We start from the raw sequence: 12,517 nt of genomic DNA on the forward strand, positions 1-12,517 counted from the left end.
TTTATCTCAAGCAACAGGTTCTCCATCCATAATCCCACCACTGCCCTGACCACCTCGCACATCTCAAGACCAGTAACCCAGATTTCCCAAATAGACATGATAATACGATGAGATTTACCTGGCATGGTTACCTAAGAGGGGCGGACTTAAGAGCAGAGAGTATGGGAGAAGAGGAGTAAGTCAAGAAGGCGCTTGCAGGCTCTGGCTATGCCACACGGAGGGTAGAGCTGGATGGACCAACGCAACAGCAGAGTCTGACCCAGTGGGCTTGGAGTCGTCTCACACCACGGATGGCTTCCAGACATGATTATTCCAGAGAATCGGGCCAAGCTTTAGGGTTCCCTAGGATCTGGTCTTGTACATCCAAAAATGTCAGCCACTTCCACTGTGTTCTGCGTGTCAGGCTGTGTGCTCAGGTCAGCCCAGACCTCAGGGTCAACTCCATGTGTTGCTGCGACGATGGGAGAGTCAAACAATCTAACATGTGGTGTTTGCTGATGCAACCTCCTGCCGTCTGGGAACACTGGTTCCAGATGCAAAGGCTAGGAACCGAGGGATGTGTTCAGGGCAAGCCAGGCAGAGGTGAGCCACAGTTGTTCTGCAGTGACAAGTGATGAGTCTTCCATTTGACCAAAGGAGTTGGAGAAAGCAAATAAGAAATTCAAGCACATTTCTGACCACTTTACGTTATCTGCAACTGTTTTTGTCCAAGCTATCCGAACCACAGTGGTTCCTGGATTATGAATGCTGTTTCCTTTTCCTGGAAAACCTCTGCCCATTGTGTTGGTCATCTCTGCCTTCCCATTGTCTCTGCCTGCTTCAGGAACAGCTCTCCTTCTGGGTGTTGCCTCCTAAAGTCACTTTTCCTCACCAGTGCTGGTCACCATCTGAAGTGTTACTCAGGTGTGGTGCTGCGTTCCGAAGGGGACTTTCACATTGCTGGAAGGCCACCTCCACCAGGGGAACTGATTTGCTCCCCTCAGGCCCAGGCGTGCTTGGTGCAGAGCGCTGGTTTCATGGTTATGTTCTGAGTGTACAGTTGAGCATGTGGGGCAGAGTAAGATGAAACTGCCTCTTCCACGTGCGACATGCCGAGCGTTCATCGCTCTTGTTTACGACACCCACGGTCCAGTTGCTGTGGTTTCCTTCCTTTGCCGCACCTGTTTTCCTGCGGAGTGTTGCTGTCCCTGACAGGTAGCCAGCGGCTTTCGCAACACAAGAGGCAAATGACCAATTGTGTTAGTGCTGGCTTACCCAGCAGTTGTGAGGACCACAGGCATTACCGCTTTGAAGGGGTAGCTACCTTCCAGAACAGTGGCCTTCAGGGTTTTCTCTCAGTACAAAATGCCTTTGACAGGTGGTAAAGGGGCTGCTTCGAGACTGTTTCCTGCCAACGGAGGAGGCGAGGGGCCAGGCCTGCGTCACTGCCCAGTTCCAGCTGGTGGTGCAGGTCGGGGGTCAGAAGCTGGGCCACATCTTCCCTGTCATGATGTCTGCACTGTGCTGCCTCCAGGGCCTCCCTGAGGCACTCAGACCAGCAGGGGCCAGAAACAGTAGCTCGCAGGGCTCGGGAGCCTGGCACAGCCAGAGAGGTGCCCAGAGCTCCTGGCCCCACGCGCTGTGCTCTATGTCACCGTGTGGTCCCTAAGAGGTAGACTGCCCTGTGTGCTCTGTGCGCCTGGAAACGGCACTCCCCGTGACTCGCACTCCTGTGTCGGGGAGAGACCCCTGCCCTTGGCAGAGCTAGACCAGCTGAAGCAAGGCTGGCAGATTTGGGCAATTGTGGAAACCCCTGATTCACCCTCAAAAGTGCAGACCTCATTTAAAATACAGTTGCCACACGCATGTCCACAAGGCTCCAGGCACCTGCTAAAGACCTGGGTCAGTGTGTCTGACTCAAGCAATCCCCTCTCAGAGACACAGACTGCAGAAGCCAGTGTTGTGGCGCGAGGGTGAAGCCACCACTTGCTGCACAGGCATCTCATGCGGCTGTAGCTTCCCATCGCAACTGCTCTGCTTCTGGTCCAGCTCCCTGCTAATGGCTTGGGAAGCAACAGAGGACGGCCAGCTGTTGGGAGCCCCGTCTCCTTGTGGGTTCCTGTGTGGCGTTCCGGGCTCCTGGCTTCCACCTGAACCAGCCCCAGAGAGAGTGACCGAGCAGATGGAACATTTCTCTGCCTTTCTCTAACTCTGCTTTCTGATGCAGAGGCCTCGCTCTGTCTCGCGGCTCTGGGACTAGTGAGGGCCTGGCCAGCACACGTGGCAGACCACACCTGCTCAGCACGCTCAGCACCCAACACCAGAGCAATGGCAGCATGTCACGGAACTCACTTTCAGGGACTCTGGAGCTGCTGCACCTGCATCGCAAGTGTCTAGAGACGAATTTTCTAGCATTGTGCCCTGGGTTCTATGATTGTAAATTACAAGCTATTACAAGCTACGGGGCCTCTGGTCAATTGCTTGACCTCTGTATATTTCAAATTCCTCTTCTGAAACACTATCCACATACTAGAATTAACCTGAGGATGAGAATGTGTTTAACAATTCGGCACTGAGAGCAGTGCTCAGCACGGATGTCAGGCCAAGACAGCTGTCAACGTTACTGCACTCTCCACCTCAGGCGCACATCACAGCTGCCTCCCTGGCAGCAGCCCGGCGTGGCACACGGAGAAGCCAAACACGCCCATGCTGGGGCCAGAACCCGAAGGGGTCCTTGCAGCCTGGGGGCAATCTTTGCCAACTCCCTTCCTCCATGCCCAGCCTTCCAGAATCTTCCATATCTCCCAACCACAGAGGCCAACAGTGCAGGGTGACGAAGGTGAGACATGGAGACGGAGCCTGGACGCCCACAGCGGGAGCCAGGACGGGTCAAAGCAGACGGCAAAGAAAGGCAGGTCCCAAACCAGCCAGGGTCCACCTGTGCCTAAGACAACAGCATCACAGAGCAGGCAGAGGCCACACTAAACTCCTCTGAGGACAACAGCCATGGTGGAAGGCGGCCCTGACCTCACTCAGCTGGACTCGCACCTCGTCTGCCAAGAGCTCCCAGATACCCACCACATTGAAGACCTGGCGGAAGACATGGTAGACATGAGGTGCTCAGCAGGGTCCAGGGTGCCTGGCACCCACCACCTCAGAGGCCTGGCAGAGGGCACTGGGCACCCACCACCCCAGAGACCTGGCAAGCGTACGGCTCCATGCTCATCAGCACCTCACCTGGTCCTCCCTCGGCCGACCTGGGAACGGTAACCCTGTAAGGAAAGCCCCGCTCTCTTGACCCCCGTTCCACGCTCCAGCTCTGCCCCTTCCAGCTCTCTGAGCTTTTAGACATCCCTGAGGATGCTGTGCAGCAACTGTCTCCTGCCTGGCCCCAGCACTACAAGCAGAAACCCCGAGTCTGGCCCCACAGCAGAGGAGAACTCGAAGCTGGCCCCATGGCGGAGGAGGCAGCCCAAGCCAGCCCTACCCACAGACCTGCCGACCAGGACAAGAAGGGCAACTCCCCTGTCTGTGGGGAGGAACCTGCACAGAGCCACAATGGAGGAAGGACACAGAAGAGAGGGTCCTCATGTGGCAGGTGCTTCTGATGTTCTCCTGAAGGGAAACCCTGCTCAAGTTGAAAGGGACCGTCAGATGCTGAGGGATGAAAGCACGCGGCTTCTCTGCCACAGAGGGCGTGGGGAGCGCATGACGGAGCAGCTGGACAGCACACGCTCAGCACAGAGGGCGTGGGGAGCGCAAGACGGAGCAGCTGGACAGCACACGCACAGCACAGAGGGCGTGGGGAGCGCAAGACGGAGCAGCTGGACAGCACACGCTCAGCACAGAGGGCGTGGGGAGCGCAGGACGGAGCAGCTGGACAGCACACGCTCAGCACAGAGGGCCCCATCCAGGTGTTCTTGTTCTCACAGGATAAGACAATATGCTTACAAGAGTGCACACACACACACATGCTCACAAGGGCACGTGTGTGCTCACACACACAAATGCTCACAAGGGCACACACATGCACACACTCGTGCACACATACATATATTCACAAACGCACACACGTGTGCACACACATATACACAGAGATCTTTTTGCAAGAACTTCCTTTGCTATCATCTGTGCCACAAAACGGGTCCTCAGAACAGAATCTGACGTCTGAGGTGCGGGCCGTGCCACTCGCGGGACCACGGGCACTCAAGTGTCCGCGGACGGCCAGTCCGAGAGCAGAGTGGCAGCTCATCGGGCCCTTCCCCACCCCGGCCATCCCTCAGCAGTGGGGGAGTCCCTGCTGCCCACCCACGTGCCGCGTTAGCACTGTGAGCACAGGAGCCTGCAAGCTTTGAGGAAGGCACTCGGGGACAGGCGGCTGAAGGCGCCAGTTATTTATAGCAGATGGTCAGAGCAGACTGCGCCCGTGCTAAATATTTGGAGTCGATGCTAAATTAGTGTCAAACTGACTTCATTTAGAAAGATGGACGGTTGAATTATTTTCTAATTATGGGAATGCGAACGAAAGGCCAACAGCAGCACCAGGTTCAAGTGCACCCCCAGCTGTTTCTGCAAACAGACTCATTCATAAGGAGAGCTTGAAGCAAGCTGCAGGTGCACCACCAAGGCGAGCTCCTGATGAGGCCGAGGACACAGCACCTTGCCGTGTTACACACGCATCCACAAAACCCTCACTTCACCACCCTCCCACCTGGAAGACCGGTCTAATTGGAGGAATGGACCTTGCTACACACCCAGCGTCTTCCAACTTGACTGACCAAATCTAGATGTTTCCCAAGGACAAAGCTGCCTCGTCAGCCAGTGGACTATCGTGCAACAGTCAGGACCAACAATTGGGAGACTCAGCACAGCTGTGTGCGTAGCTTCCATGCAGGACTGGAAGCTGGTGGCCTCTCCAGGCAATGTTGGACTCCAACCCTGGACAAGGAAAACCCAAGCCACGACACAGAGACCACGGGGAAGCAGAGCTTCCCTTACTCAGAACTTTCCATTTCCGTCAGCCAAACGCTGCACAGGTGGCCGTGTCCACAGAGGACAGTGTGTGAAACTAATGAGCCTGGAGACCAAGCCCGAGGGTCTCAGACCAGCCAAAAACAGTTCTGATGCCCAAAGAGGGACCACGGAGGCACGGCTGAAGCCTGCTTCCACAGACTTGCCTGCGTCCCTGAGATGCTGTGACCGGTCCAGCCAACTCCGGCCCACCCTTCCCTCAGGAAAGCAAGCCCGAGGACTCAACCAAGTTCAGTCAGTAGGTCACTGGCTCTTCAGCTACCGCGGGAAAGTAGCTGTTCCCATGGCCAGACTCAGAGCTCACCACTTGGTAGAACTGCACAGCACTGCCCCGACACGTGCAGCCAGGCAGTGACACGGACACTGGACTGTGCACCACCGAAACCGCCTGTACCGGCTGTCAGCCACCGCCAGCAGGGCCAGCAGGGCCACCCATGCCGAAGGCACGTGGCACTCACCTCCATGGCTCGTCTCCGTGCACCCTTACGTAAGACACTCAACAAATGCTACTGTACACTCCTCACACATCGTGCTCTGAACATGAGGTTCTAATTCCAGGGAGAAGCGAAATGGTAACTTCGAGGTTGGTCTCACACTATACTTAGATCTTACACGTTCGGAATAGAATCCGAGTTGGCAAAACCGAGTCCTCTATCCTCCGTAACAACTGCGGTCTCAACTGTGAGTCGTCAACGGTCCAACTCAGAAGCGGCTGCTGTCGCCCAGCTCGCGTCCCAGCTCCGAGCACGGCCCTCCTGGAGCATGAGGTGCCACCTCAGCCCTCCCTAAGTCTGAAAACCTGATCAAAAGGAGATTTCCCCAGCAAATGGGCAGCCAGTGAGGATCCAACTGCTCTCTGCACTTTAGCAAACACACAGCAGCAGACTTGGCAGCCATCTGCAGACGAGCCCTGCTGTGGGGGTGGACAGCTCTTCTGTGTGGCGGCATCGGCCATGGGCCCCCCAGACGTGCGCGGGCTCACTCACCTCAGCGTGAAGACACCCTGGGTGGTGTTCCTGGAGACAGACACAGGGAACGTGAGCACGTCGCCCTGCCTGACGCTCCTGGGCACGTAATGAATGGCCACGTTGCTGTCCAGGCGCAGCTCCCGCAGGGAGGGCCGGCTGGGCGTCTGGTAGAGAAAGACGCTCCCGATCCTGTGTGGGGGCGGCCCGGACTCCTCCACCTCGCCTGGGCCTGACCGCAGCCCGCTGTTTTTCCGCAGCTCCTGCCCGGTGCAGCCGCCTGACCCATCCGCGGGTTCCACGGTGTAGTAGAGCTCCACAGGACTGCCTTCGGCAGGGTCCACGGGCCGCCTCCTGCCTGCCACCACGCTGGGGGGCCCAAACCAGTCTGCTGGCAGCTCCAACCGCGCCACGCACAGCCCCAGCGGCCCCGATAGCCGGCAGCCGCCCCGCACCTCGCGGGTCTCTCGGAAGGCCCAGAGCCGCAGGCAAGGCAGCCATTCCCCCACGTGGGGCTCGCCCCAGGCCCGGCCCGCCACGTGGAACAGGACCTGGAGCCGGGGCTGACTTGGGAAAACGCGATCGTGCAGGACGTATGTATTGAGCTTCCAGTTCAGGGAGAAGGTGTCGGTGAGGCCAAAGGGGCTGGAGGGCAGCAGCAGGTCCTGGGGCACCGTGCGCTGCACGGAGAAGGGCCCGTAGCTGGCCGTGAGCACTGGTAGCCTCTGGGACTTGTAGATGAGGAAGGACTCCACGCGGGACTGCAGGCTGGAGTTGCGCATGAGGTCCTGGTTGGCCTCCTTCAGGAAGAAGGAGATGTTGGCGCTGTCCACACGGTAGGTCACAGGCAGGTAGGTGGGCAGCAGTGAGAACCTCTGGATGCTCTCCAGGAGGCCCCGGCTCTGGGTCACTGTCGGGAGGGAATCGGAGCTCAGGTTAGTGCCCACAGCCCAGCCCCAGTGTGAGCAGCAGGGGTACACGTGGTGTTGGTGAGTGAACCAGCTGCCTGGCCCACCGGGCCCTGCCCCTCGGGGCCCACCAGACATGCACTCCTTGCACAAACCCAGATGACAGAGCTGTAACAAGAAGCCCTGTCCCTAAGTCTCCACGGTTCAACCTCCTTGAAGCTACGGATCTGTTTTCTCTGTACACGCGACACTTCCTCTGAGGGACAAGGTGGCTGTGGATTCTCCCCCTGGGTGACCCACACCCTGCCCTGTGGGCCCAACCATCTGCCGCCACCCCTGCACCCACATCCACTGCCTCACCCTGAGTTCTGTTTCCCACCACATCCTGCCATTGTCCCCACACCCCTAATCACAGAAGCTGGGCTCCACTCCAACGCCCACACAACCCAGTAGGCTCCAGACCAGCCAGGGGTGCAGGCCTGGGGCAGAGCAGCCAGGGGTGCAGGCCTGGGGCAGAGCAGCCAGGGGTGCAGGCCTGGGGCAGAGCAGCCAGGGGTGCAGGCCTGGGACAGACCAGCCAGGGGTGCAGGCCTGGGGCAGAGCAGCCAGGGGTGCAGGCCTGGGACAGACCAGCCAGGGGTGCAGGCCTGGGGCAGAGCAGCCAGGGGTGCAGGCCTGGGGCAGAGCAGCCAGGGGTGCAGGCCTGGGGCAGAGCAGCCAGGGGTGCAGGCCTGGGACAGACCAGCCAGGGGTGCAGGCCTGGGGCAGACCAGCCAGGGGTGCAGGCCTGGGCAGAGCAGCCAGGGGTGCAGGCCTGGAGCTGGCTGCTCTCTAGCTTTCTACTCCCAAGACCAGAGACTCAATAACTGTTAAACTGACAAAGGCAGGAGCGAGTCAACACACAGATGGGGTATGTGCAGAATGAAGAGTGGCTCTGCTGCAAGCCATTTCCTTGGCTCCCCTCTCCCCACCGCCCCTGAGGACAGTGTCCTCTGTCCACCAAAGGCTGCATGGCCTCTGTCGGCCCGGAGGGGCCTCAGAGCAAGGCTGGCTATGCTGTGTCCGGGGGAGTAAGACCTGTCTCATTATCACCCTGACACCAACTTGTCAATCATTGCAGAAGTGGCCAGTGCCACAGAGCCGGATGATGGGCAGTTGAATGTGAGCAGCATCCCAAGGCCCCGGATGTCCCTGCTGAACTCAAGTCCCCCTGCTCGAGAACGCACACTTAACTGTGCAGCAAATGGAGATCCTCGGCTCACAGCCTGGTGCCGGCTTCACTCGGGGAATCCTTGCAAGGGCATCCCAAAGTCACCCACACCATGAGCTGCAGCCCAGAGGTTTCCTAGCCCTACTTCACAGGCCGTCCCTCTTGCTGCTTGGTATTTGGCTCAGATGTCCACTGCTCTAGAATGCCCCGCACCGTGTAGGCACAGAGCCAGGGCCTACCTAACCTCTGATGGAGTGCCCAGGGCCAGTCCTGGCTGCTCTGCTTCTGCTGAAGTCTCTCTGCCGCTGCTGGGGCACATCCTGGGAGACAGTGGGGATGGTCAAAGGCCGCCCACATGGGCATCAGGCGAGCAGACACAGAGCACAGGATCTCTCTCTCTATTTTATATATATATCTGCTTCTCACACAAAATTCACTGAAATCAAAATGCTCCACACGCTGAGCAGAAGCCAAGGCTACTTCTTTTACTCGTGAAGAAACTGCAACCAACGCAGCCACGTTCCATGCCACAGACAATGAAGGCAACGTCGCCCCTTGGCCCCACCGAGCTCCGCTGCGACCCCAGGACCCCACTTCACTCCACACTCGGAGGAGCTGAGTGTCACAGAAAGCACGCACTCCCCAGTTCACAGCCACTTGGAAAACCGTATTTGCTCTGCTGCCTTGGAAGCAAGCTCTCATTTGAAAAGACACGGCAACTCATTGGCCTTGGGGAGGTTTTCAATGATTGTTAACGTTTTCTAAAATACTTTCTCAGTAATATTTTAATAGGAGAAAGACAGCAGTGGATACACAGGACTCTGACCCTGTGTGACCCAAAAGCACGACTGAAAGAACACCAAAGCAGATTAAAATGGATTCTGCATCCTGCTGATCGCAGGCCATGCAATGAAAGGACCCGGCCTCAGCTGGGGTGCAGGACGGAGCGCCCGACAGCCCAGGCCCAGTGAGCAGACACACACCACGGGCAGCCTCACAGCACAGCGGTCGATACAGGAGAGGTTTCCCTGAAGCTCCGATGCAACCTGGCCCCACTCACCACCTGCAAACCCAGCATCCCTCAGTGTGAGTCACAGAAAACAAACCGGAGGTAGCCGGGCGGTGCCACCCAGGTACCTGCAAGCAAAACCATGAAGACACATGCCCCTTGCCCAAGTCACCTGGCCAGCTCTCTCACCCCGGAATCCACACCCCACACAGACAAACTGGAGGAAGTTTCCTTCTCTGAGTTCTTGGAGGACAGACTCTACTGTTTAGGATCTTACTGCCCCATTGGTTGAGCATTTGGGCTTGCTGTGTCTGCGTGCTGCTTCGTATGCACCTGTCAGAGGAACTGGCATTTGGCTACACAGATCAGCTCGTACAGGCCATGAGCGATGAGATTGAGCATGTTTTAAGTGAGGATCCCAGAGTGACAAGCAAACATGTGGCTTTCCTGGGAGTCAGCTCCAGGCAGGGGCAGGGCAGGGCAGGACAGGGCAGGGCAGGGCATGGTAGCACAGGGCAGGGCAGGGCACGGTAGCACAGGGCAGGGCAGGACAGGGCATGGTCAGGGCATGGGCAGGACAGAGCAGGGCAGGGCAGGACAGGGCATGGCATGGCACGGCAGGGCAGGGCACGGTAGCACAGGGCAGGGCAGAGCAGGGCAGGGCACGGTAGCACAGGGCAGGGCACAGTAGCACAGGGCAGGGCATGGGCAGGACAGGGCAGAGCAGGGCATGGGCAGGGGCAGAGCAGGGCAGGGGCAGGGCAGGGCAGGGCAGGGCAGAGCAGGGCATGGGCAGGACAGGACAGGGCAGGGGCAGGGCACAGTAGCACAGGGCAGGGCAGGGCAGGGCACGGTAGCACAGGGCAGGGCAGGGCACTGCAAAGCTGGGCAGGGCAGGGCATGGGCAGGGCATGGTAGCACAGGGCAGGGCAGGGCATGGTAGCACAGGGCAGGGCAAGCTGCTCACACCTCGTGATGTTGGAGAGGATCATTGAAAAGTGGCCCTGTGTTTGCCGGGGGAGCTCATTGCTCTGACAGTACACTAGAACAGGTCTGCAGCGCCCTTGCCTCTGCTGGGTCCCGTGTCCTTGCCCCCAGACCCAGAGCCCGCAGTCACCTGCAGCCAGTGTCGATGGATTGCTCCTGCCTGTCGCTAGACCTTCAGGCCTACAGGCACATCTGAGTGTCTCGGGCTCTGATCGAGAATTGCATTTCTTCCAAGGTCAAGGAGAGGTGTCTGGCTGATCACACCTTCAAGGTGTTACATTCTCCCGCGAGTCACTGGGAATTACTTGCCGATTTTCACACCAATTTCGGGAGCATACAATTTAACGTGGATGGGATCACAAGAGCGAGCTGGGCCTTATGTGGCTCATCGAGGGTCCCGTTGCTTCGTGGTCAATGACAGAGACCTCTGGGCTTGAATCTGGCCTCTCTCACCTGCACCTGTGTGCCCTTGGCTCACTGCGGGCTGTGTTGGGATCAAGTTCACTCAATTTGACAGGCTGTGCAGAGCAGTATCTGAATAAACTGTGAATGTGGGATCCCTGGATGGTAGAAGTAAACTCCCTGAGATCCGACACAAGCATCGCTGGCTACATTCACAAGGAGAGAAGGAGAGTCATGTGGAGCCGCCCTCGGGCCTGCGGTGGGGCACAGCAGCTGTAGGACGCCAGCCTCTGGAGCAGGCTCCCGTTGTGCTGCTGGAGGGGCATGGTGGAGAGGACGGAGAGCTGCGCAGAGGGAGAAGAGGTGCAACGTGGGAGCGGCCGGGGCCTGTGGCCGGGCCCAGAAGGCAGCGTCCATGCGGGAGGGGCTCAGGCTGTGTAGAAGGCATAGTTCTTACCTGGGAGTCTGTGGAGAGCTAAAGGCCTCCAAGTAAGTTAACACATATAGTGGTAGGAAGAGCGACAGCGGGTTTGTGGGCAGAGCCAGCTGCAGTGTGCCCCTCTGGATGCAGGCACTATGCCACATAGTTCTCAGGTCTGTGCCACCCAGCTCTGCACCCCCAGTGCAGTGTGCCCCTCTGAACGGTGTGTCACAGTCTCTCCCAGGGCCTTACTCATGGGGTGACCTCGACAAGCTGCACAGCTCTGTGACCTCATTTCCCTGTCTGAAAAGGAAGGGAATAGCACCACTCCTCGCTGACCCTGACCCCCTCATCCTCCTGGGCCACTCCAAGACCACTCCTCGCTGACCCCCCCCATTCCTCCTGGGCCCCTCCAAGGGCCGCCTCCCTATGATCTCACGGGTCCAGCTAAACAGCAAGCTGTACTCCTCAGTCTCCTGTCACGTCCAGCTTTCAGGGGCACACCCACCCATCAGAGGACAGACCACAGAGGGTTAATCCAGATATGCATCCCAACAAAAATTGAATGCACGCAAAAGGATGCTGAGGTACCTTTTCTCATGGTGCCCAGAAATGCCATTGTTGCTGTGACTTAAAACAAGAACCTAGCGTCGTGCCCAGAACAGGACTCTGCTCATTTCTGGCAGGTCCCTAGGACCAGCAGGGCCTACTTGTGAGGGGTATGGTCAGCCAGCACATATTGCTGGTGCTCAGACAAGTGCTTGTCTAGCCTGTTCTCGCCCAGGAGGCCAGCTGACCTCTGAGAATCCAGGCCCCGCATGGTCCAGGGGAGAAGCAGCTGTATCCAGGCTATGTCCTGTCTGGATCGCACCCAGGACAGAGTCCAAGTGGGAACACGGAGGGTCTCTCCCAAGAGAACACCCATCAGGAAACACCAGTCCACTCCGGGGCCTGCCTCTCCAGCAAGGCCCTCCCAGGCATGAGCGACCCAACTCACGTCACTCACTCAGCTTTCTGAATCCATCAGTGACATTTAACTGCATATGTGAGTGCAAGCTAGACGTCAGTCTGTTTGCAGTCCTCAACTTGGCGCTGTGTGTGCAGGTGGGGCAGCCCCCGGGTTGCTGGTCTCCGTGGTTCCCACACTGCTGCACCCACACTGACTAACCTGGTCTGTGCTCCCTTCCAGCTCAGAAACTCACCAAGTTCTAATTGAGAACCTGTGGGAAAGCTGAGGAGGAGGTGGCAGCCAGCTTTCCTCCTTGCCCACACAGCCGGTGTTGGGAAAGATGAAGGACAGTGTTTATGCTCTGCCATGAGGCTGAATCCGGTCTGCATCTCCTCACCTGGTAGGTGAGAACCCTGGGTCCCACACCAGAGGACCTGGCCTCAACTCCCAGCTGCACCCCCGACCCAACATCCTAACGTAGACCACAGGAGGCAGGAGTGATGCTGACTCTCATGGGAAACGCACAGGGCATTCCAGGGACCTGCCCCTCTCATGGAAACACACAGGGCATTCCAGGGACCTGCCCCTCTCATGGAAACACACAGGGTATTCCAGGGACCTGCCTCTCTCATGGGAAACGCACAGGGCATTCCAGG

The 12,517-nt window shown here is 58.2% G+C and overlaps 1 protein-coding gene across 1 annotated transcript in view; it reads right to left on the reverse strand.

The window, feature by feature from the left end:
• TMEM132D (transmembrane protein 132D) overlaps positions 1-12,517 on the reverse strand; it is a 259,981-nt gene that overhangs the window by 187,007 nt on the left and 60,457 nt on the right. The window contains exon 2 of the mRNA XM_040986864.1: positions 5,997-6,885. Within this exon, the coding sequence (XP_040842798.1) occupies positions 5,997-6,885 (889 nt within the window). The remainder of the gene's footprint in view (positions 1-5,996; positions 6,886-12,517) is intronic.

The sequence above is a fragment of the Ochotona curzoniae genome, unplaced genomic scaffold, assembly GCF_017591425.1.
Source record: "Ochotona curzoniae isolate NIBS_2020 unplaced genomic scaffold, NIBS_Ocur_1.0 contig_46, whole genome shotgun sequence".
Classification (NCBI taxonomy): domain Eukaryota; kingdom Metazoa; phylum Chordata; class Mammalia; order Lagomorpha; family Ochotonidae; genus Ochotona; species Ochotona curzoniae.